General features: G+C 51.0%; 1 protein-coding gene across 4 annotated transcripts; it reads left to right on the top strand.

Annotated features, from left to right (window-relative positions):
• The first annotated feature begins 1990 nt into the window (after positions 1-1990).
• Positions 1991-11149, top strand: OTX1 (orthodenticle homeobox 1). Of its 4 annotated transcripts, XM_060169651.1 has the most exons (6): positions 1991-3491; positions 4189-4240; positions 4603-4671; positions 6227-6433; positions 7422-7573; positions 8859-11149. In XM_060169651.1, the coding sequence occupies exons 4-6, from the start codon at positions 6337-6339 to the stop codon at positions 9672-9674; spliced, it is 1065 nt and encodes a 354-aa protein (XP_060025634.1). In that variant the 5' UTR covers positions 1991-3491; positions 4189-4240; positions 4603-4671; positions 6227-6336; the 3' UTR covers positions 9675-11149. The 4 variants fall into 4 exon arrangements, with proteins under 4 accessions (XP_060025634.1, XP_060025635.1, XP_060025632.1 ...); XM_060169652.1 differs by lacking the exon at positions 4189-4240; XM_060169649.1 differs by lacking the exon at positions 1991-3491 and having other exon boundaries at positions 4062-4240.
• Positions 11150-19644: the final 8495 nt, after the last annotated feature.

The raw sequence follows: 19644 nt of genomic DNA, 5'->3' as shown, positions 1-19644 counted from the left end.
TCTGTATTTGGAGCTGAATAAGTTTACACCACCCCAGAGGGGCCCTGCTGACACACGAATGCGAATTGAAAAGCAATTAGTCATATTTTCTTAAGCAGTGTAAACTATCATCTTTTAGAGGGTCCTCTCTTAATGATTTGAGATTTGTGATTCCACAGCACTGAAAAAAATGTAATTTTCCATTGTTATAATTTTGCACTCATATGAGGAAGAACTATGACTTCTGATAACCGGCAAGACTGTAGATGCCGAAGTGAAAGGAAGAGGGTTATTGTTGGAGGGGAGGAGGAGGGTAAGTGTGTGCAGGTGTGTGTGTATGAGATGAGGGAAAGGGAACTTTCAACCAGAAGTTCTAAGCTACAGAAAAAACTGGCGATTTTATGGTAGTTTCCATCACTCCTCTACAGAGGTGTCTTGAAACAAAGAAAGCTCGTTCAACAAGTCTGGAGACAGAGAAAACAGTCCACTAGCATTTATACGTTAGCCTAGATCATACATACATATATACACATATACATATATGTACATATACAGACAAATATTTATACCAATACACACACACAAATTCCTTTCGAAAACTGTGCAGCCGCCAGTCTTTCAAAATGATAAAACCTTCCTACGGTAGAATTTCTTCACGACAAGGATTTTAAGAAGTTATTGAAAAGTTATCAGAACTAAATGAAATCGGGTATTTGCCGTCTTTATTAGAGCAGGAGAGCAGAGGGAGCTACCGCTTCCTGGGGGGAAGCTCTCAGAACCTGGCCCTAACCCCAGGGAAACCGGCAGACGAAAACCATCAGCCCGGAGCAGCCTGGGGCTTGGGTGACCGGCGTCACCCACTCCATTTACGCAGGATTCGGATTCGGGGAACCTTCCCTCTCGCGGAGCCTCGCAGAGAGGCGGCTCCCCCAAGCCGCTCGCGACCTGCCAAGTGACAATCTTTTGCTAGCCCCAGATTTGTTGCCCGTCTCCCTGCCCCTCCTGCCTCAGTCCCGAGCCTCGCGGGGTTTCCATTGGGCTGCTCTGTGGCGCCCGCACGCCCCGCAGCGGCGGCGGAGCGCGGCCCCCGGGGACCATCGGGGTCAGGCCCGCGGCGAGGGCGCCGCATCCCGATTTCGTCGCGTGGTGCCCAGAGGCTGCCTCCCGGGCGCAGGCGCGAGCCCAGCACGCCTAGAGGCCGGCAATCCGAAAGCCCGCGCGGCGGCAAAAGAAGCTGTGGGCCCGGGGGTCGCCGAGGAGGAGGAGGAGGAGGAGGAGGAGTGTTGGCAGCCGGCTGGCTTGGGCACAGCCCGCGGGCCGGTGCAGAACTTCCGCCCCTGGCCAGGATCCCAGGGCCCCGGAGCCAAACCCCTCCCCCTGCCCCAAGTGTCCTCCAGAGTCTGGCCCGGCCTCGAGGTCACCTGGATGCTAAAGCCAGGACCCAGCTCCCACGCCCCCTCCCCGGCCCGGGGCCCTCGAGCTGAATCCACAGGCCCTCCCCGGGCGAGGCCCCCTCTTCCCCTCCCCAAGCTGCGGCCGTTGCTGGAACGGTCGAGGCTTCTGGCCCAGCGTCTCCCACCTGGATATTTGCCTAGCGACGGCCGCCTCAGTCCTTTACGCCACATACAAGAAACTTTCATCTCAGTCTCCCCCGTCTCCACTCTCCTCCCTCTCCCCTCTTCTCTCTTTTTCTTCTCTTAATCCCGGGGTTTTATGGGTTGAGCATTAAAAAAATTCGCCTGCAATTTGGGATTAGATAAATACTCTCATTAGGGGGGAAAAATCGTGCTACTTGATACCTCCCAACTTCCCCGAGACCGCGGCAGCATCTGGAACCGAGAGCGCCCGGCTCCCGCTTGGCGGGCCCTGGGGACCGCCTGAGCACATTCCAGCGCGCACTGCCGCCCCACCTCGCCGCGCCGGACCTCGGCCCAGCGCCGCAGCTGCAGGCCAAACGGGGCCGGGAGGAGGCGGGAGTGCGAGAGTTTGCGGGACTGGGACAGGGCACGCACCCAGGCCTGGGAGGGCTAACCCAGGCACACAGCGCACAGGCCCCGGCCGGGGTAGCGCCGGGCTACGGACGCAGTGCCGCCGAAGCTCACCCCAGGGCGCCGGCATACTCTTCCCCCTCACACTAGTGCGCTCCAGCCCGCGCCTTTCCCCAGAACCGAAAGCGGGGGTGTATTTCGTTTTTTTCCTTAAATCTCTGCACATTTCGGGGACTCGGAGTCCTGGGCCTCGCGGACTATTCCCTGCGGGGGCCTGCGCGAGCCAAAGGTGTGTCCCCGCTCGGGTCAGCGCTGCGCTCTGCGCAGTTTCTTTTCCTGTTAAGTCTTTTTCTTGTTCATGTTTTTACTTTTCTCCCGTTCTTTTATTGTTTTCTCTCTCTCTTTCTCTCCCTTTTGTGAATGGGCCGCGGTGTCTTTGTTCTGGAGAGAAGCGCCCGTGTCGCCGACTTTTGTGAACCAGAGAAGGATCTTGTAAAACCTTTTCTCCTTCATACTTCCCCACTCCCACCCCTCCTCTTTTGCCCCTTTGATTAGATGTTCCCTCATCGTCAAAAAAAAAATGTAATTTCGTTAGCCTGGCGGCCACTTTCTTTGAACATTAGCTCGCTTTCAGCTCCAACTTCAATTAGAAGGAGTTGATTTTGAGAGATCAACAAAAGGACCGACCAAAGCCTTATTAAAGGTCCTAAGAACATCTCCCGGGTTCTTTGAGAAGCAGTTAAGGAAACAGTGTGCCCTCCATCATATTCTGTTACCGTATTTTATTCGGACTCCAAAGGAAAGTGTCGCTTGGGGGAGGGGGAAGCACTTTGAAGAGCGGCGGCCGCGGCCCCTTTTCACTCAGCGGGCTCCCCCTTCCTTCTCCTCCACCTCCTCGCCCCGCGCCTGGTCCGCTCTCGGTGCCCGACCTTGCGGCCCCGCAGCGCCCGCGCTCCCCACTGCGAAGCGCCCGGTGGCTCCTTGACTCGCCCTCACACTTACTCCTGTTCAAACTTTTCACTCCGCCTGTTGAGGTGGAGGGGAGGGGGGATTAGGAAGAAGCGGTAGGAATTCCTCGAAAGGGAGTAAAGTGCCTAATATTCAGGAGGAGGTGCCATTTAAAAGAATTGCCTTACTCAGTGTTGGGGCGAAACACTTTTCTTTTTGCGCTTTGACAAGTCCATCCAGGTAGACGTGTTTGAGAAGTTTGTTCGATTGGGAAATGGGCTTCGCCAGTACGAACGATCCGGGGAGATCGCTTCAAGGAGGCTCCTGCGGCATGTGGGAAAGAAATTGAGGGCAGGGGTCTGTGGCCACGTTTTCCACCAAATTGTCCCTTGTAAAAGGAGAACGGGAAGGAGACAGTGTGAAAGAGAAAGTTTCCTATCCAAACCTTTCGATTCAGAAGTAGAGTGTGTGTGTAAGGGAGAGGGGACTCTGCGCTCCAACATTTCAAAAGAAGCGTTTAGGATTTGCAAACACCTTTCGTGGGGACTGGGAACACCAGGAGACGCCGAAGAGCAGGTAAGTGGCCGTGCCTCCCCTGCGGGTGCTGCTCGCAGGCGCGGGAGTCCTGAGGCGCCGAGGCGGGATCTGCGCACTGGGAGCTGCTCCCGCGCTCGGCAAAGTAGCCTGTGCCAGCACGAGCCGCCCGCGGCGTCCCTCTGCGGGTGGTGGCGCGGTGGATGAAGACACTGGGGCCCGCGGCGCCGGCAGAGGGGCCGGGGGCCCGCTCCCCTCCAGCCCGCGGCTCCCGGGTCCTCGCGCCCACCGGGCCGCCGAGCTGGGTGGCGCGCGGGAGAGCGAGAACCGGTTCTCCAGCACCTCGCCTCCTTCTGCCACTCCCTCCAGGGCGCCAAAAGGGCGAGAGAAGGGCGGGGAGCCCCGGGGCGGCCTCGGGACCGGCGTCCCCCTCCACGGCCTGGGCTCCCGCGCTGCGCTCGTCTTCCTCGCGTCGCTCTGCGCCGCGTTTGCCGCCAGTCGAGCCCCGGAGTTAGCGCGCGACCGGGGCGGGGCGGGCGGGCGGGCGGTGAGGGCGGGGTGCAGGGGGCGGGGGAGGGCGGGGGCGCGCGGAGGTAACCCCCGGCTCGTGCTGCCATTGCCCGGCTCCCTGTCACTCAGCCCGCGCGGGGCCAGGGATTGGCAGCCTAGCCCGGTTACGCACTCACCTCGCGTTCACATACCCGGGGAGGGCATTAGAAAGGTGATCAATCTTCATCAGGCTACATTTCCAATCACCTAAACAACCCGGCCAGTCAAGCCACTCCGACAAGGTAAATCGCTTGATTTATTTAGTTTCCGAAGTGCCTCTGCGGGGCTTCCCCAGCCCCCACCGCCTCCACGCTGCACGGAGTGCCACGGCAACCTCGAGCCACCTCCCAGCTCTGCCCCTCTCACCCCCACCCTCCTCCTTGCGGCCCCTCGGCGCGGTCCTGGGCGAGGCAGTGTCTCGGGAGCGTGTAGGGCTTTGCAAACAAAGTGTGTGTATGAAATAAAGTGAAACCTGGAGGGACACGCACAAAGCCACTGGAAAGAAAGAGAAAGGGAGGAGGGAAGTTGGGGAAAGAAAGAAATCCGGGGGTCCTAACCAACCGCCCAACCCGGCGGGTAATTCCTGTGCTGCTCTGTTTTGCAGGTTGGCTGCCCGGAAGGTCCGTGTGAGGGTGCGAGGTAGATGGTGAGCGGCCCCGGCAGCTGAGGGCAGGTAAGGAGAAAGCCGGGAGCCGCCCGGGACTCTGGGAATGCGTCGGTTGTTCTTGCCTCCCCGTCCTCAAACGGGTCCCCGCTTCCCAGGTCCCCGGCACGTGGGCGGGGCTGGGAGGCGACCTGGCTCCCCTCTTGCTGCGCTGAGGACCCCGGAGCTCTGCTGCGGCCCCGCGCCCCTCCCCCGCCTCCTCCGAAGTAACCGAGCTGAAGTGCTAAGTTTGAAGAAAGTCTGAAAACTCACGCAGCAGCCTAGATGAGTCGCCGCGGCTGATTCCCATTCTCCTTCGGCCCCAGAGCCCAGGCTCTTTCCTTTCTGTCGCCTTCCCTGCAAACTAGGTTCTCCCGGCCCAGGTCCCATGGGGACGGGAGCGGGAGGCTTCTTTAGCTCTAACTTCTTTCTTTCCCTAAACTCTCTAGCCCGGGTCCCAGGTCTGCTTTGAGTTCCTTGAAGCGGGGTAAAGCGACAGGTCCTCTGGGGTCTCAGTCCCACACCCCCAGCGCCACTTCCTGACCCCTGATTGTAGCGCCTCAGTTTGGGGGCAGCTGGGGAAGCCAGGCGTCGACCTTCCAGCCCGGGTCAGAGCGAGCTACGCCCCAGAGGCCTAGTTCTCTAGTCTCGATCGGGTCCTGCGGCCGCGGGTTCAGCTAGTAGGATAGGCGGGGAGCGCACCGGACCTGCTGCACTCAGGCCTCCCAAATCCGCCAGACACTTGGGGCGCTGGGCAGGTCACCTTTTAACCCCGGCCGGGACCCCATTGTCCGCAGCCAGGACCGGCTTGCGTTGACGAAAAACGGCCTGCGGCTGTGGCGAGGCGCCGGTGACCTCGGGCGGCGTCTTAGAACCGCCACCTGTACAGTGACCCTTTCTGGTCGCCTCTGCGGGACCTGGCCTTGAAACTGTGGTCGAAGTGTGGGTGGGATTCCGGGTAAGCAGTCTTTCAGCGGCTGGGCACAGAGAAGTCAACTGGAAGGGCGGCTGTAGGCTCTAGGGCCGGGACCCAGCCGAGGAGACTTTGGCAGGTTGCACTCTCCCAAGTGGGCAATGCGTCCTGGAGAGGCTCAGGTGCCGCTAGCCCTCCGCAGTGCCTCACCTGGGCTCTCCGGAGTCTACCTGTGCGTCCCACTTTCAAAGACGTTTGAAACAACGCCTCATGCTCTGGATCTCCTGCCGCCTGGGGGCCGAGCAAATGTTTTCTTGTGCGATGTGAGGCCCGTTCCCACCCGACCAGAATTTTGCCTAGTCTTAGCCGACTCTGCGGTTCAGGCTCTGACCTCCCAAGCTTGGCCCTGATTTTAACCTCTCCTCACTCCTAGTGTCGCCCTATGAGTGTCTGGCCCATTCCAAGCCCGAAAAGAGGAGATCATGATCCAACTATTTTACTTTTCAAAGAAGCTGTGGTCTTTGGGCTAAGGCCTTATAGAGCCGAGTTGACCGCCCTGTACAGTTCCATAACCGGCGTCCCCTCCCCATCCTGTGACTCCTTGCCTCGGACAAGACCAGGAAGCCGTGATGGCTGGGAGTGACGGTTTCCGTGTGTCTCGTGTCTCCATAGGCCGGGCCCCCAGACGCAACAGAGCTTGAAGGACTGCGCAGTGGGAGCCCCGCACTGCGCCCGGCCCCGGCCCCCTGGATCCTTCGGGGCGCCTCCACCCAGCTGTTAGCATGATGTCTTACCTCAAACAACCCCCATACGGCATGAACGGGCTGGGCCTAGCCGGGCCGGCTATGGACCTCCTACACCCCTCCGTGGGCTATCCGGGTGAGCACCGGCCCCCGCCCCCGGCCCCTGCAAATCTTGGGGATCCCCAGCCTCCCGGGTTTAAGCACAAACTTTGTCGTGGATCGGCCCAGGGAACCGGTTGCCTAGTCTGCTTACGGTGCAGGACACCCTGCAGGCTCGCAGGGCAGAATCGCGGGGCGGCGAAAATGTGAGACGTGAGCCCTCCTTGCCTGGCCACACGGGCACCTTGTCTCCCGTTGTGCTCCCACTGCCAGCACAGGGCGCATTTACCCATGGATTCGATTTCTCATGGGTGGTGTGTGTGCGTGCGTGTGTGTGTGTGTGTGTGTGTGTGTGTGTGTGAGAGAGAGAGAGAGAGAGAGAGAGAGAGAGAGAGAGAGAGAGGGAGAGAGAAAGGATCTATGCCTTTCCCCCCAACATTGAATGAGGAATATGGACACTTGCTAGGCTCTGAGAGGAAGGGCCGAGCTTGCCTTATGCAAAGCGACTGGCTGAGCTGAGGAGGGGGGATTCTCCCTCCCTAATTAAACTGTCCTCTAGACGGGTGGCCTGCACCAACTTTTGCACTGTTGATGTGGACAACTTGAGCAGAATCCTGGCTGTCTTTTCTAGGTTCCACTTCTTCACCCCCATTTTTTCCCTCGGAAAGTGTTTTCCAGGACGTGTTTCTGCACACCCCTTCCCCACCTTCCAGCCAGGGAGAGTGTTGGGAGGGGGGCAGTGAAGGAAGAAAGATTGTATAACTTCTCTTCCTTTCTTAACCTCTGAGAGGCAGGGAAGGGGGCAGTCCTGGAGTACCGGAGACACTGGCTCCCAGTCGCTCACACATGCAGTTTCTCCCACCTGTGGCTGTCAGGCTCGGCCTCTCTGGGGAGTTGTTTTTGCTCGGAGCTCGGCTTTCTTTTGCAACGGCCTGGTTCAGAGCCTGCCTGGGGCCGGTCCGCGTCCTCTAGCGCGAGTCCGCGTGGCCACCACTGACCCGACGCGCCCCCGCGTTTCCCCTCAGCCACCCCGCGGAAGCAGCGACGGGAGCGCACCACCTTTACGCGCTCTCAGCTGGACGTGCTCGAGGCACTCTTCGCCAAGACTCGCTACCCTGACATCTTCATGCGCGAGGAGGTGGCGCTCAAGATCAACCTGCCAGAGTCCAGAGTCCAGGTGCGCGCCCTCGCGGGACTTCAGGGTCGGGGGTGGGGTGCTGGGGCTGGTTGGAGAGGGCCTGGGAATGGGGGTCTGGTGTCGGGGCGGGCTTACAGGCTGGGTAGCCCCTCTCAGACTCCCCCTAGCGCTGGGCCGGGCCTGGCAGAGGGGCCAAAGTTAGAGGAGCTAGCTTAGAGCCCTGGATTCCGCCATTGGCCCCGGGGCGCCTTTGCTATCCAAAGTGCTTTTTAGGATAGCCGGAGGACAAGCGAGGCTCCCGAAGGTAACGTGCCCTGAGAGCCCGACACTTGCCCCTGCCTCTTTGGCCGCCCCAGGACTTGGCAGTTTCCTTCCGGGTCCTGAATTCTTCCTCCGCCCTTGCCTTGTATCCCGGGGATCCTGGAAATAGAAGAGTGGGGCTTGGCCAGAGCCTGGTGCCCTGTCTGGGAGTGCGCCCCACGGGTGGCGCCAGTTTGATTAGACATTTCCTTTGCCTGGAGAGGATGCCGAACGCAAAACCTGGCTACCAGCTTTGCTGTTTCTGTTTTTGCGATGAAAGGGACCCGAAAATACTGTTCGGATTATAACTCAGAACTCTCCTCAAAGGCCTTTTATCTTGCCTTTTTCCCCCCAGAGGCTCGAGAGAACAGGAATGCCATGTCTTGTACCGGGGCCTTCCAGGAGGACTGAGAACTTTATGACTGTCCTATTTGGTTCCCCACTTGGAGCCAAGAAGTCCAACGAAATTCTGCCCAGGCTTCCTTCCCTAGTCCCCCGAGTACTGCCTCTGTTCAGCCTCCTGGCCTTGCTCCTGCTCCCATCCAAATTCTCGCCCTGCCCAGCACCTGACCTGCAGGGGCGGAGGGGCTCCGGCCTCAAACTCGGGGACTGTCCCCCACTCCGCGGCCTGCTCTGTGCCTGTCCGCAGTTTACTGAGCTCTATTCATAGAAGACAGGGCCTCCAAACATACATAGGTCTGTTGGGAAGCAGCCAACAGCATCAGTTTAGAGATGGCTGAACTTCTGGCTGGACAGACACAAATGTTCCGCCCTCCGGCAGAGTTGCGCTGGGGGTGGGGGGGAGTGCACATCCCTACTTTGCCAGAGGAGGGTCTTTGAGCAGAAGGATGGGGGAGGGTGGAGGAGCAGGGAATGCAAGGTCTGGCCGGGTCGGAGATAGGGAGGGGAGGAGGCGTCGATAGGAGAGGGATGCGGATCCTAGGCCGGGTGTTGGTCCAAGGGGCGGGGGAGTGGCAACTTCTACTCTCCCCCGACACACTCTCCCCCGCCCGGCCCGCTGCAGGTCTGGTTCAAGAATCGCCGTGCCAAATGCCGCCAGCAGCAGCAGAGCGGGAGCGGGACCAAGAGCCGCCCAGCCAAGAAGAAGTCCTCCCCGGTGCGGGAGAGCTCGGGCTCCGAAAGCAGCGGCCAGTTCACGCCGCCCGCTGTGTCCAGTTCCGCCTCGTCCTCCAGCTCCGCATCGAGCGCTTCGGCCAACCCGGCGGCTGCAGCGGCTGCAGGCCTGGGCGGGAACCCGGCGGTGGCAGTCCCGTCGTCGTTGAGTACGCCGGCTGCCTCGTCCATCTGGAGTCCGGCTTCCATCTCGCCCGGCTCAGCGCCCGCTTCCGTGTCGGTGCCCGAGCCTTTGGCCGCGCCTAGCAACGCATCGTGTATGCAGCGCTCGGTAGCCGCAGGCGCCGCCTCTGCCGCAGCCTCCTATCCCATGTCCTACGGCCAGGGCGGCAGCTATGGCCAGGGCTACCCCACGCCCTCCTCTTCCTACTTTGGCGGCGTGGACTGCAGCTCATATCTAGCGCCCATGCACTCGCACCACCACCCGCACCAGCTCAGCCCTATGGCACCCTCCTCCATGGCTAGCCACCATCACCACCATCCCCACGCGCACCACCCGTTGAGCCAGTCCTCAGGCCACCACCACCACCATCACCACCACCATCACCAGGGCTACGGCGGCTCGGGGCTCGCCTTCAACTCTGCCGACTGCTTGGATTACAAGGAGCCTGGCGCCGCCGCTTCCTCCGCTTGGAAACTCAACTTCAACTCGCCTGACTGTCTGGACTATAAGGACCAAGCCTCATGGAGGTTTCAGGTCTTGTGAGCCCAGGAGTGGGAGGAAGAGAAGAAGAAACGCAACTACCTGCGCCCTCCGTGGTCCCCGTCCAGTTGTTGCTGCTGCTGCTGCACTGCCCGCCTTTGCCTCGGCTTTTCCAGACCTGAAATTTCATGCTCCCAAAAGATGCCCATTGCTGCACTGCCGCCCTCATCTTTGTGCCACTTGCTTGGGGGATGTGCAAACCCTGCCCACCCCTTGGAAGAGGGGACCGGTGCTTCGGCTTGGCCCACAAGTTCTATATGGGAGAGCTGTGTGCTCCCCTCCTCAACCCCTAACGAACTCCTAAGTCACCATCTTCTAGTCTTTCTGGACAGTTATTATGCGCTTGCAGCCTTCGGAGGCTCTTCGCTCTGACTTGCTGTTTGAGCCCTACACTTTAATTTATTCTTTCTGGACACTGGAGTCACTAACTGGCATGTGTCTGCCTGTTGGAGTGCACCCATACTCTACTCCAAATCAAAACAACCACTAAGCGTTTCTCGCGTGCAGACTGCCGCCCCTTCAGCTGCCCTAAGCCCCGCTCCCCGCCTGCAGACCAGAGCTTCCCGGCGTTTCCTCCTCCCCAGCCGGATGCGCTGGGACGAGGCCCGGAGGGAGGAGCGCACCCATAGCCTCTCGCGCACAGCCCCGCCCTGCGTAGAACTGGCTCAGTCTTCCGCTTCGGCGGGAATGCTGTATATAGTCAGGTCCGTTCCAGGGACCACTTAAACTTTTTAGTTGCTGTTGGTTGAACTGAGCATATCTCGTCTTAGAGTCCAAGAAATAGAACTTTAAGATATATACAGCATATATATATACACATATATATATAACAAAAGCAAAAAATATTTTCCCTCTGTCCCCTTTCCTCTCTTCCTCAAACGATGGCGCTTTTACTTTTTCAGTTGTTGCAAAGCTTCCCTGCCCTCTCACACCTTCTCCCTCTGTGTATTTATTAAAGAGAATCGTTTGGTTTCAGGAAGCTGCGCGCGGAGGATCGGGAGGGTCTGGGAGTGTGAAGGCAAGAGCCAAGTCAGGGTACAGGGGAGGGGGCTAGTCTGGGCCGGGGCGCAGGACTGAGCCCTTCACCAGGTCTAAGCACAGGGTCGCAGTTCCAGTTAAGAGATCAAAACCAAAAGAAAACAAAAAATAAAAATAAAAATACAGCATTATGGAAAAACAAACAAACCCAGGCCCCAAACCCCGGTTCCAATTCCTCTGTCGGCTTCTCTCTCTTTAAACAACCCTGTTTTGTCTAGTGAGTTTTTAGTGCACCTTCATTCTCCGAAATCTGCGGAGGACCCACGCCTGTATATCAGTTTTGGCTTTGGCCTTTTCGTCCAGTAGGTGGGAAAGTAATTTGTAAATTTGATTTGTCCGATGTGAAGATCGCAAATTACTTGTTGAAATGTAAGGCAGTCCCCTTCCGCCCCCTTTATCTACATTATTTCCCGAAAATAAATGCAAATTAATGAACGGCTTGTCAGTGTTGCTCTTCTGCTTCCAGCCCAGGTCCTGGTCTTGGGTGGGTGGAGGGGACTAAAAAGAGGAACCCCCCCGTGTTAATAACCCGCGTGTTAATAACCTGTGTGAAGCTGGAGGCCAAAAAAATGCTCTCCTAGGGAGGGTCCCCCCTCCCGGTCAGCCCGGCCTCTTCCCCCAGGCGTTTTGACCCCGTATCCCCTCTCGCCATCCAGGACAGAGACAGGTGTCAGGGCTCAATTCCCGAAGCAATTCCTTTCTCTTCAGAGGCAGGAGCCTGGCACTGATTTCTTCACCCTAATTGCCTGCACCAGAAAGAAGAGGGGGAGGGGAAGAGGGTCGGGAGGCGGGAAAGGATAGGTCTGTAATGCTCTCAGAGCTGAGCCAAAAAGGAAAAGAAAACAAAACGACAAAAAACCGATCCGTGTCTTGCATGTTGGCAGCAGACGACCTTCCTTTCTGCTGAGCTGTCCCCGGTGGCTTCACGGAGGCCGGGGGAATCCGAGTCATCCCTTCCACGTGCTAAGAAGTCCCTTTAAACCCTCAGACCCTGCCAGAAGTAGCCAAAATATCTTTGTTCGTATTGCTAAGTTTCTTTAAAACGCAAACACAAAATCTAGAAAAGTCGATAGGGACGCGTTTCACTTTGGCAGGGGAAGACGACTCCTGGCTCACACAAGGGGGTTCGGAAGGACGGTTCCACCTTCCCCTGAGGAAGACAGGGGTAGGGGTGGGGATGGGGTGAGATGATCCTCCAGAAGACCCAGAGTCCATACTCTGGTCTGAAACCTCCTGGGTGTAAGGCCCAGAAGCTGCTCAACTTGTCCATGGGCGGGAAGGAAATAAGGAAACAACGAAAAGTTTCCTGCGAAGTGACCGACACACCCTATTCTTTTCATTCCGTGTAAGACTTGAGAACACAACGTGAGGCCGGGTTTGGAGAATGACCCCCTCCTCCAGGGTCCCGCGCCGAGCTAGGTCTCAGTGCTGCAAGCCCCGACTGGAGGGAAGCCCTTTCGGCCGCGTTTTCCCTCCGGACTCAGTAGGCCCGTCTCGAACTCCGTAGGCCCGTCTCGGACTCCGTAGGCCCACGCCTTCCCACCCAACAAGCCCAATATCCCCGACTACTTAAAGGCCTGAGAAGGGCGCAGCCACGGCCCCGCCCAGCCTGGCCCCGCGGCGCTACCGGTGGAGGGCGACCCAGCGCGCCGGTTCGGTGTGCGCCGGGGCCCCTGGAATGCGGGGCCCACACGTGCCAGGGAGTCCCGGCCGGCGCAAAGAGGCGTCCAGCTCGCGCGGCACAAGCCTGGGCACCGGGGCTTCAGGGCCTACCGGGCGCTCTCCTCAGCCGACCCTGCCTGGCCTTCGCCAGGGCCGCCCTGGTTCACGCAGCCGCCGCCACGGCCGCTCGAGGTTCTGGGCAGCCTCCCGCCGCAGCTCCCTGAGGCGGGTTCTGTGCGGCCCAGCGGTCCTCTTGGCTACGCGGTGGAATGAAACCACGGAGATTCGGCTCTGCACCCGCTCGGACAACCGTGTGCCCTCCGGAGCAAGGTACTCAACCCCCTGGGGCTCAATTACGTCGCATTTGTTATTTGGCCCAACTCTGTCGGGGTTGTTCCAGAACCTCACACTTTGGGCCGAGGCTGCGGGCACTTAGGTGAGACGCATCCCCGTGGCCTGGCCCCTTGGCGGCTTCCAGAAGCTTCGGTGCCCACGTACTCAGACAGACGGGGACCAGCGGCCGGGCGCACGGAGGCCCGGCGGGAGTTCCCGCCCGGGGAACTAGGCCTCGAGAAGAGGCACGTGCTTCTTCCAGGGCCTCCCAGCCTGTGCTGAGGCCCCGCGGCGCTGAGTGGAAACCGGGAGCGGGAAGGCCCTGGGACAACTCAGGCTGCTGGGACGCGGGAGCTCGGGGGAGCGGGGAAGGTGCGTGGCCGTGGCGGGGGCGGCCGGAAGTGGCCGGACTGGGTGGGGGCGCCGAAGCGGCGCCGAGTGCAGGCGGCGGCGGCGGGAGCGCGGCAGGTCCTTCCGGGCCACCTGTTACAGGCAGGTTCTCTGAGAACCGCCCTCAGCTCGCCATTCTTCTGAGGGAAGAGGTTTGTTTGGGTTTTGGTGTTAGAGACACAATGGAAGCAACTAGAATTGAAGCAATTTAAGGAGATTAAGCAACTTCAGAACACTTAGCAACGTTAAGACGTCAACAGTTTTGTTCCTTTTAGTGCTCAACGAAATCTTCATGTTTTCTACTCATGGCTTGTGTTCTCTGCTCAGACTCTGGGGGCAAAAAAGCCTACCTTACAGTGAACTTATGTGAGGTTCTTTAGGGCTAAAGGATAGGTCGTGTTTGTGTTTTTTAAATAATTTTTAAAAATTCTTAAAACCATCTCAGGAGCACCGCATTAATTTGCTGAAGCTCTGAAAAGATTCAGTGAAGTAACGTCGTTTGTTGTAGAGCTTTTCAGTATTTTATGGTTAGTAGCTACTGAGGGCATATGGAAACATTTCTCAACGTTGTAAATGTTTTTTTTCTTTGGAAAAATATTCTTAAATTTAAAAATTCTATGGGGTATTAAACGTGAGAGGAAAAACAGGTAAAAAGGCACCGAGTGTCAGCAAATTCATGCCGAATTCAGAGACCAGAAAACCGAGAGGTTTCAATTTTTGTGTCAAAAGAAAATTACCAGTTTTTTCATATATTTTGTTCAAAATAGTTTCACAGATAAATTGTGAATTTTCTTTCAGTTGTGAAAATGATAAATTCATGACTTTGGCAGAATAAATGAATGTTATTGATGTCATTAGGCAATGACAGGCACTAAAGTTTTCTTTAGAGATACAGAAATAAAATGTATCTGATATATTAAATGTAGTTAATATATACATTATTGGTAAAGAAAATCTGTATCATTACTATTCAAGACCAAAAAAAAAAAAAAACACCACTTGGCTTCTGTTGCAGAATTAATTTAAGAACAGCATCAAGATATCTTTATAAAATTCCTTAATTGAAAACCTAACAAGTTCTCAAAGAGTTATTCTATATTTTCCATACTGTCTCTCCCTTCCCCCATTGTCTAAAATGAGAATGAAAAAAGCTCATTAGCTCATTAATTTTAACTAAGGAATATTTATATTCAACAATACTTATAGGAAAAACCACCAACTAAAAAACAATACTAAGTAATAACAATGCATTGCTTATTTGACAAGGAGAAAACATCTCCATTATCTTTAAGAAAGAATCTGTTTAATTAAATGTGTGAGTGTCTGGAATATACTTATTTGAAGAAGAGGGTTTTTTTGGGGGGAGGGGCTGTGTTTAATTGATGGAGCCTGATAAAGCAGTTATGCTTCTTAATCATCTTGTTGATATTTATTGATATCTGAAAAAAGAATTGGATTTTTTTGGTGGGAGAGGGGAACATGCCATTTTGACCTAGTGATTCTTTAATCATGCTTTTAAAATGAGTTGGATTTTACTTAGAACACTTTAGGTGAAGTCTTCCAGAAGTTTTTAAAAATCAAAAATATTTCCAAAAAACCTTTAGTTATTTAGGTGAAATGGCAGTTACATAAAATAGTCAAAGTTGAAACTGCTTTTAAATATATTCGTTTTTTCTTAGGGAAAAAAATAAAGCAAAGAAATGTATGGTGTGCTCACAACTAAAATCCATCTCCTAATTTTGAAACTATACATTCTTATTTCTAGGACTATTACTTCAAAGATAGGGATATGCTTAAAAATATTTTGGAGTACTTTCTAATCAAATAGTACTTAGGCTCAATTAAATGCCGACCTATCAAAATTTAAACATTGAAAATCTATTGTGTTTCTAAAAATTGTACCTCTCCTACCCGCTTTGAATAATTTACTTGGTGGCTAATGAAATAAAAGACACAAAGTTCCATTCCATTCCAAGTGTCATAAGTACTTTGTTTTTCAAAGGTTAATCTTTATTGAACATCTTATAAAACTATTTTAGGAAATTTAGAAATTCTTGTAAAGTGGATTGTAAAATTAGGATTTAAGGAACTTGAGTCACAATTTTTTCAGGATTGAAGTAGAATATAAATAAATCATAACTAATTTTGACATTTGGGGTAAAGTTAATTAAAATGTAGGAATAAATGGTCTTTGATTCAACAACTTGGTGTCTAAAGAGCTTATAAAATATTTTTAGTACACAAATATTATGTCTGTTCAAAGCTCTAAATGCTTATAAGATATACCATCATCTGTCATAGCTATTTAAATGCAGGAATCATATTTTCTTTTTAAAGTTTAGTTTAAAAACTTTATTGTGAAATATACATACAAAAGAAAGTATAAAACAGGTTTCTACAATTTAAAGAGAAAGGAAAATATAACCGGAGCAACAAGTTCTCAACAAATACTTTGAAAAGTAGATTTGAGATAGGTCATAATATCAGTGTTTAAATTTGGTGTTACATCAATTATGTCTATTATTGTCCCAGGGATTTTGGTAAATCCTTTAGAGTAGTGGCTATTAATATCTATAGGGACAATTTTTAAGGCAGAAAAACAGTTAAAACCATAGGATATGAAAGTTCTATTGGCCTTTTAAAAATCCATAGGGTTTCTTTTTTGGTAGAAAAACTGTGCTTATATCTACTTATATTTTTTGACAAAGGAGCACCACAAGAATCTATCTTCTTGTTTCCCAAGCATGGATATTTGACCTCATCCAAAGCTGTGGCTTCAGCTCTTGATTTCATCACTGGTGATCCACAAATTCATATTTCTAGCTCATACCTCTCTGTTGGACTTCATATACCTGTACATACACTGAAAAGAGGCCATTGACTTTTAGCTCTTAGGAAGTTAATGATATGATGTCTGGGTCTTGCTTCAAATACTAGAGGAAGAGAGGGAATGGGTGGAGTATAGATGAAACAAAATTATTATGAGTTTTTAATTGTTGAAGCTGAGTGAGAATACATACAACTTCATTACACTCTACTTTTGTGTATTTAAATTTTCCCATAATAAAGGTGAGTAAAAATATTAATTTGTGGAAAGTAGTTTTTGCACTGTATTGAGGAAATTGAGCTTCCCATCTTTGGGGCTCATACAATATGGTTCATATAAATCACTTTATCTGTTCTCAAGTCTTGTGAGGTTTGTTGGTGTGACGCTCAGGGTGGTTTGGTTATTTACTCAAAATCACATAGCTGGTAAGTGGCAGAGTTTGGCAGAACTCGGTCTTCAGATTCCATGTTCATTTGGCTATAAGAGCTACCTAAAATGTTAACAAACATTAATTTTAAAAAAAGACACCATATTATGAATCAGATTACCAGATTGACATCAACAAACATCTTTATCTGAGTTCAAAATTCGAGTTTTGGTAAACTGAAAATTATTTCCTAGGACATTATTACATTTATGTTCCTGGGCATCACTTCAATATCATTTAATGAGTGTTCAGAAAGATTAACAGAGTGTTAAATGAGAAGACTAGTCATACCAGGTCTATCTCACCTTTTAATTTCTTATTAATTTTAATTCCTTACTAATTTTTAATTTCTAAGTAATCTTAAAATTCCTGTCTTTTTCATGTTTATGAGTAGTGTTTTCTATTCTTGGCTGAGCCTTTTTTGCTTCTCAGAATATTGCTTTGCTATGTTATAGGAGGTCTAGTACAGGGAAAGTTGTGTAAACCAGATATGGAGTTGAGATTCGGTTAATGACTTGTAAATTAGGCTTAATTTATTTGTTAACAGATGTTTGGAACCTTTTTTCTAATAATGCTAACTTCAGAACTTCTCTTCAAGTTTTGAAGTTTGTAGCTTAATTTTTAAAATCTCTCTGAGCAAATCCTTGTCTTTCTAGGGTAAATTTTATTTTTCAGAGCTAACTCTGAAAATTAAAAAATGGGTTAACAAGTTGGGTAATACGGATCACATAACTTTATAGATACTGATTTCCTTTATTGAAAAGCAAAAGCAGAAGTCTTGTTTAAATTTAAGTCTTTATTTCCTCAGGTTTTAAAAACCGTTCATCTCATGAGTCTATTCCTGCTACTGACCTCTTCAATTTTCCTCTTACCTGATGTAAAAAAACAAAGGTTGTCTGTTCATTTTTATTAATGTTTGGAGAAGGAAAAAATTAGCATCTCTTTTCTCCCTGTGTTTCTTCGGGTGAGACATGAACTAATCGTGTTTTCAGATCAGCACCTGATAATTCCTGCATGTCTTTTTTTTTTTTTTTTAGATTTTTTTTTTTTTTTTTGCGATACGCGGGCCTCTCACTGTTGTGGCCTCTCCCGTTGCGGAGCACAGGCTCCGGACGCGCAGGCTCAGCGGCCATGGCTCACGGGCCCAGCCGCTCCGTGGCATGTGGGATCTTCCCGGACCGGGGCACGAACCCGTGTCCCCTGCATCGGCAGGCAGACTCTCAACCACTGCGCCACCAGGGAAGCCCAAGATTTTTTTTTTTTGATGTAGACCATTTTTAAAGTCTTTACTGACTTTGTTACAATATTCCTTCTGTTTTATGTTTTGGTGTTTTGGCCGTGAGGCACGTGGGATCTTAGCTCCACGACCAGGGGTCGAACCTGCATCCCCTGCATTGGAAGGTGAAGTCTTAACTACTGGACAGCGAGGGAAGTCCCCCTGCATGCCTTTTCATTTGTACATTTTGGAATTGAGATCCACCCCCCTCCCCGAGGTTGTATTCCACTAAATCTGTTATTCCAAGAGGGGTTAGAGGTCAGTGGGGGTCCTAGAGTAAGAGAAGTCTAAGAGATAGGACTAAGTTTTCCTTTACTTGAAGTGCTTGGCACAAAGGAAGGCACATGGTAGGTCTCAAAGATTTGTTAAGTGAATGAAAGAATGAAATCCAGTCATCAGACTTGAAACAGATTTAAATGCAGTTTATCTCAGAAATAGAGTTGTCCTTTTTCTTTGTGGTATTCGGTTTACATGGATTAGATAGCATGTTTTCTTTTTTTTTTTTGACAGCATGTTTTCTTAATCTCTTTTAATCATCCTTAGAATCAAGATCTTCTGGTTACTTCTTACTTTTGCATCTTTTGTTAGATTTAAGACCATTTCAAAATTTAGTTCATTAAAATTTTAAGCTATAAAATATATTTTAAAGTCCACAAAATGTATATGTATGTTTTATCAATTGGTTATCAACTAATTATGAAATCACCACATTGAGGTCAAGGAGTGGAGCATTATTGGGACCACAGAAATCCCTGAGTATCTCTTGCCCATTACAAGCACTTCTGTCTCCCCAGAGGTAATCACTATCCTATCATTTATCGTAGTGGTTTTCTTGCATTTCTCTTTTATATATATATATATTTATTATTTTTTATTTATTTATTTTTGGCTGAGTTGGGTCTTCGTTGCTGTGTGTGGGCTTTCTCTAGTTGAGGTGAGCAGGGGCAACTCTTCATTGTGGTGCGCGGGCTTCTCATTGTGGTGGCTTCTCTTGTTGTGGATCACGGGCTCTAGGCATACGGGCTTCAATAGTTGCAGCACGCGGGCTCAGTAGTTGTGGCTCACGGACTCTAGAGTGCAGGCTCAGTTGTGGTGCACAGGCCTAGTTGCTTTGCGGCATGTGGGATCTTCCCGGCCCAGGGCACGAACCCATGTCCTCTTCATTGGCAGGCGGACTCTCAACGGTTGTGCCACCAGGGAAGTTCCTGCATTTCTCTTTTAACTTAACCACCTGTACATGCATTCATAAACAATATGTATTTATTTTGAATTTTATATGAAGTTATTTTTGTAACTTGTTTTTTCACTTAACATTATGTTTATAAGATTCATCCATGTCATTATGCATTTCTGTAGCTTCTTCACTTTCATTGCTATATGCTGTATAGTATTCCATTGTATGAATATACTACAATTTATTTATTAAAAATTTTTATTTTATAGTGGAGCATAGTTGGATTAACAATGTTGTGTTAGTTTCAAGTGTACAGCAAAATGATTCAGTTATACATATACATCATTTGTACTACTGTTGATAGGTATTTGGGATGTTTCTAGTTTGGGAAAATTATAAGGATGCTGCTCTGCACATTCTTTTATGTGTATCCTGGTGCACATAAAGATGCAAATCTCTAGAGTATATCCTAGGAGTGAAATTTCTGAGCCATAAGGGATGCATATTTTCAACTTGACTAGATACTGGCACAGTTTTCCAAATTGATTGTGTTAATTTATATTCCCAAATAGTGTATGAGAATTTCTGTTGCTCCATATCTTTGCCAAAGCTTAGTATTATTAACGTTTTAAAATTTTGTCAATTTGTTGGGTGTGTAGTAATATCTCATTATGGTTTTTAATTTGTATTTTCTTGATTACTGGTGAGATTGAGCCCCTATTCTTATATGTGTTGTTTATATGGGCATCTTCTTTTGTGGAGTGCCTATTCTTATATTTCCCTCTTTTTCTTTTAGATTGTCTGCCTTTTCTCTTTGATTTGTAAGAACTCTTTACATATTTTGAA

Source organism: Lagenorhynchus albirostris, chromosome 13 (assembly GCF_949774975.1).
Source record: "Lagenorhynchus albirostris chromosome 13, mLagAlb1.1, whole genome shotgun sequence".
Classification (NCBI taxonomy): Eukaryota; Metazoa; Chordata; class Mammalia; order Artiodactyla; family Delphinidae; genus Lagenorhynchus; species Lagenorhynchus albirostris.
This window is presented reverse-complemented; position numbering and strand designations above follow the sequence as displayed.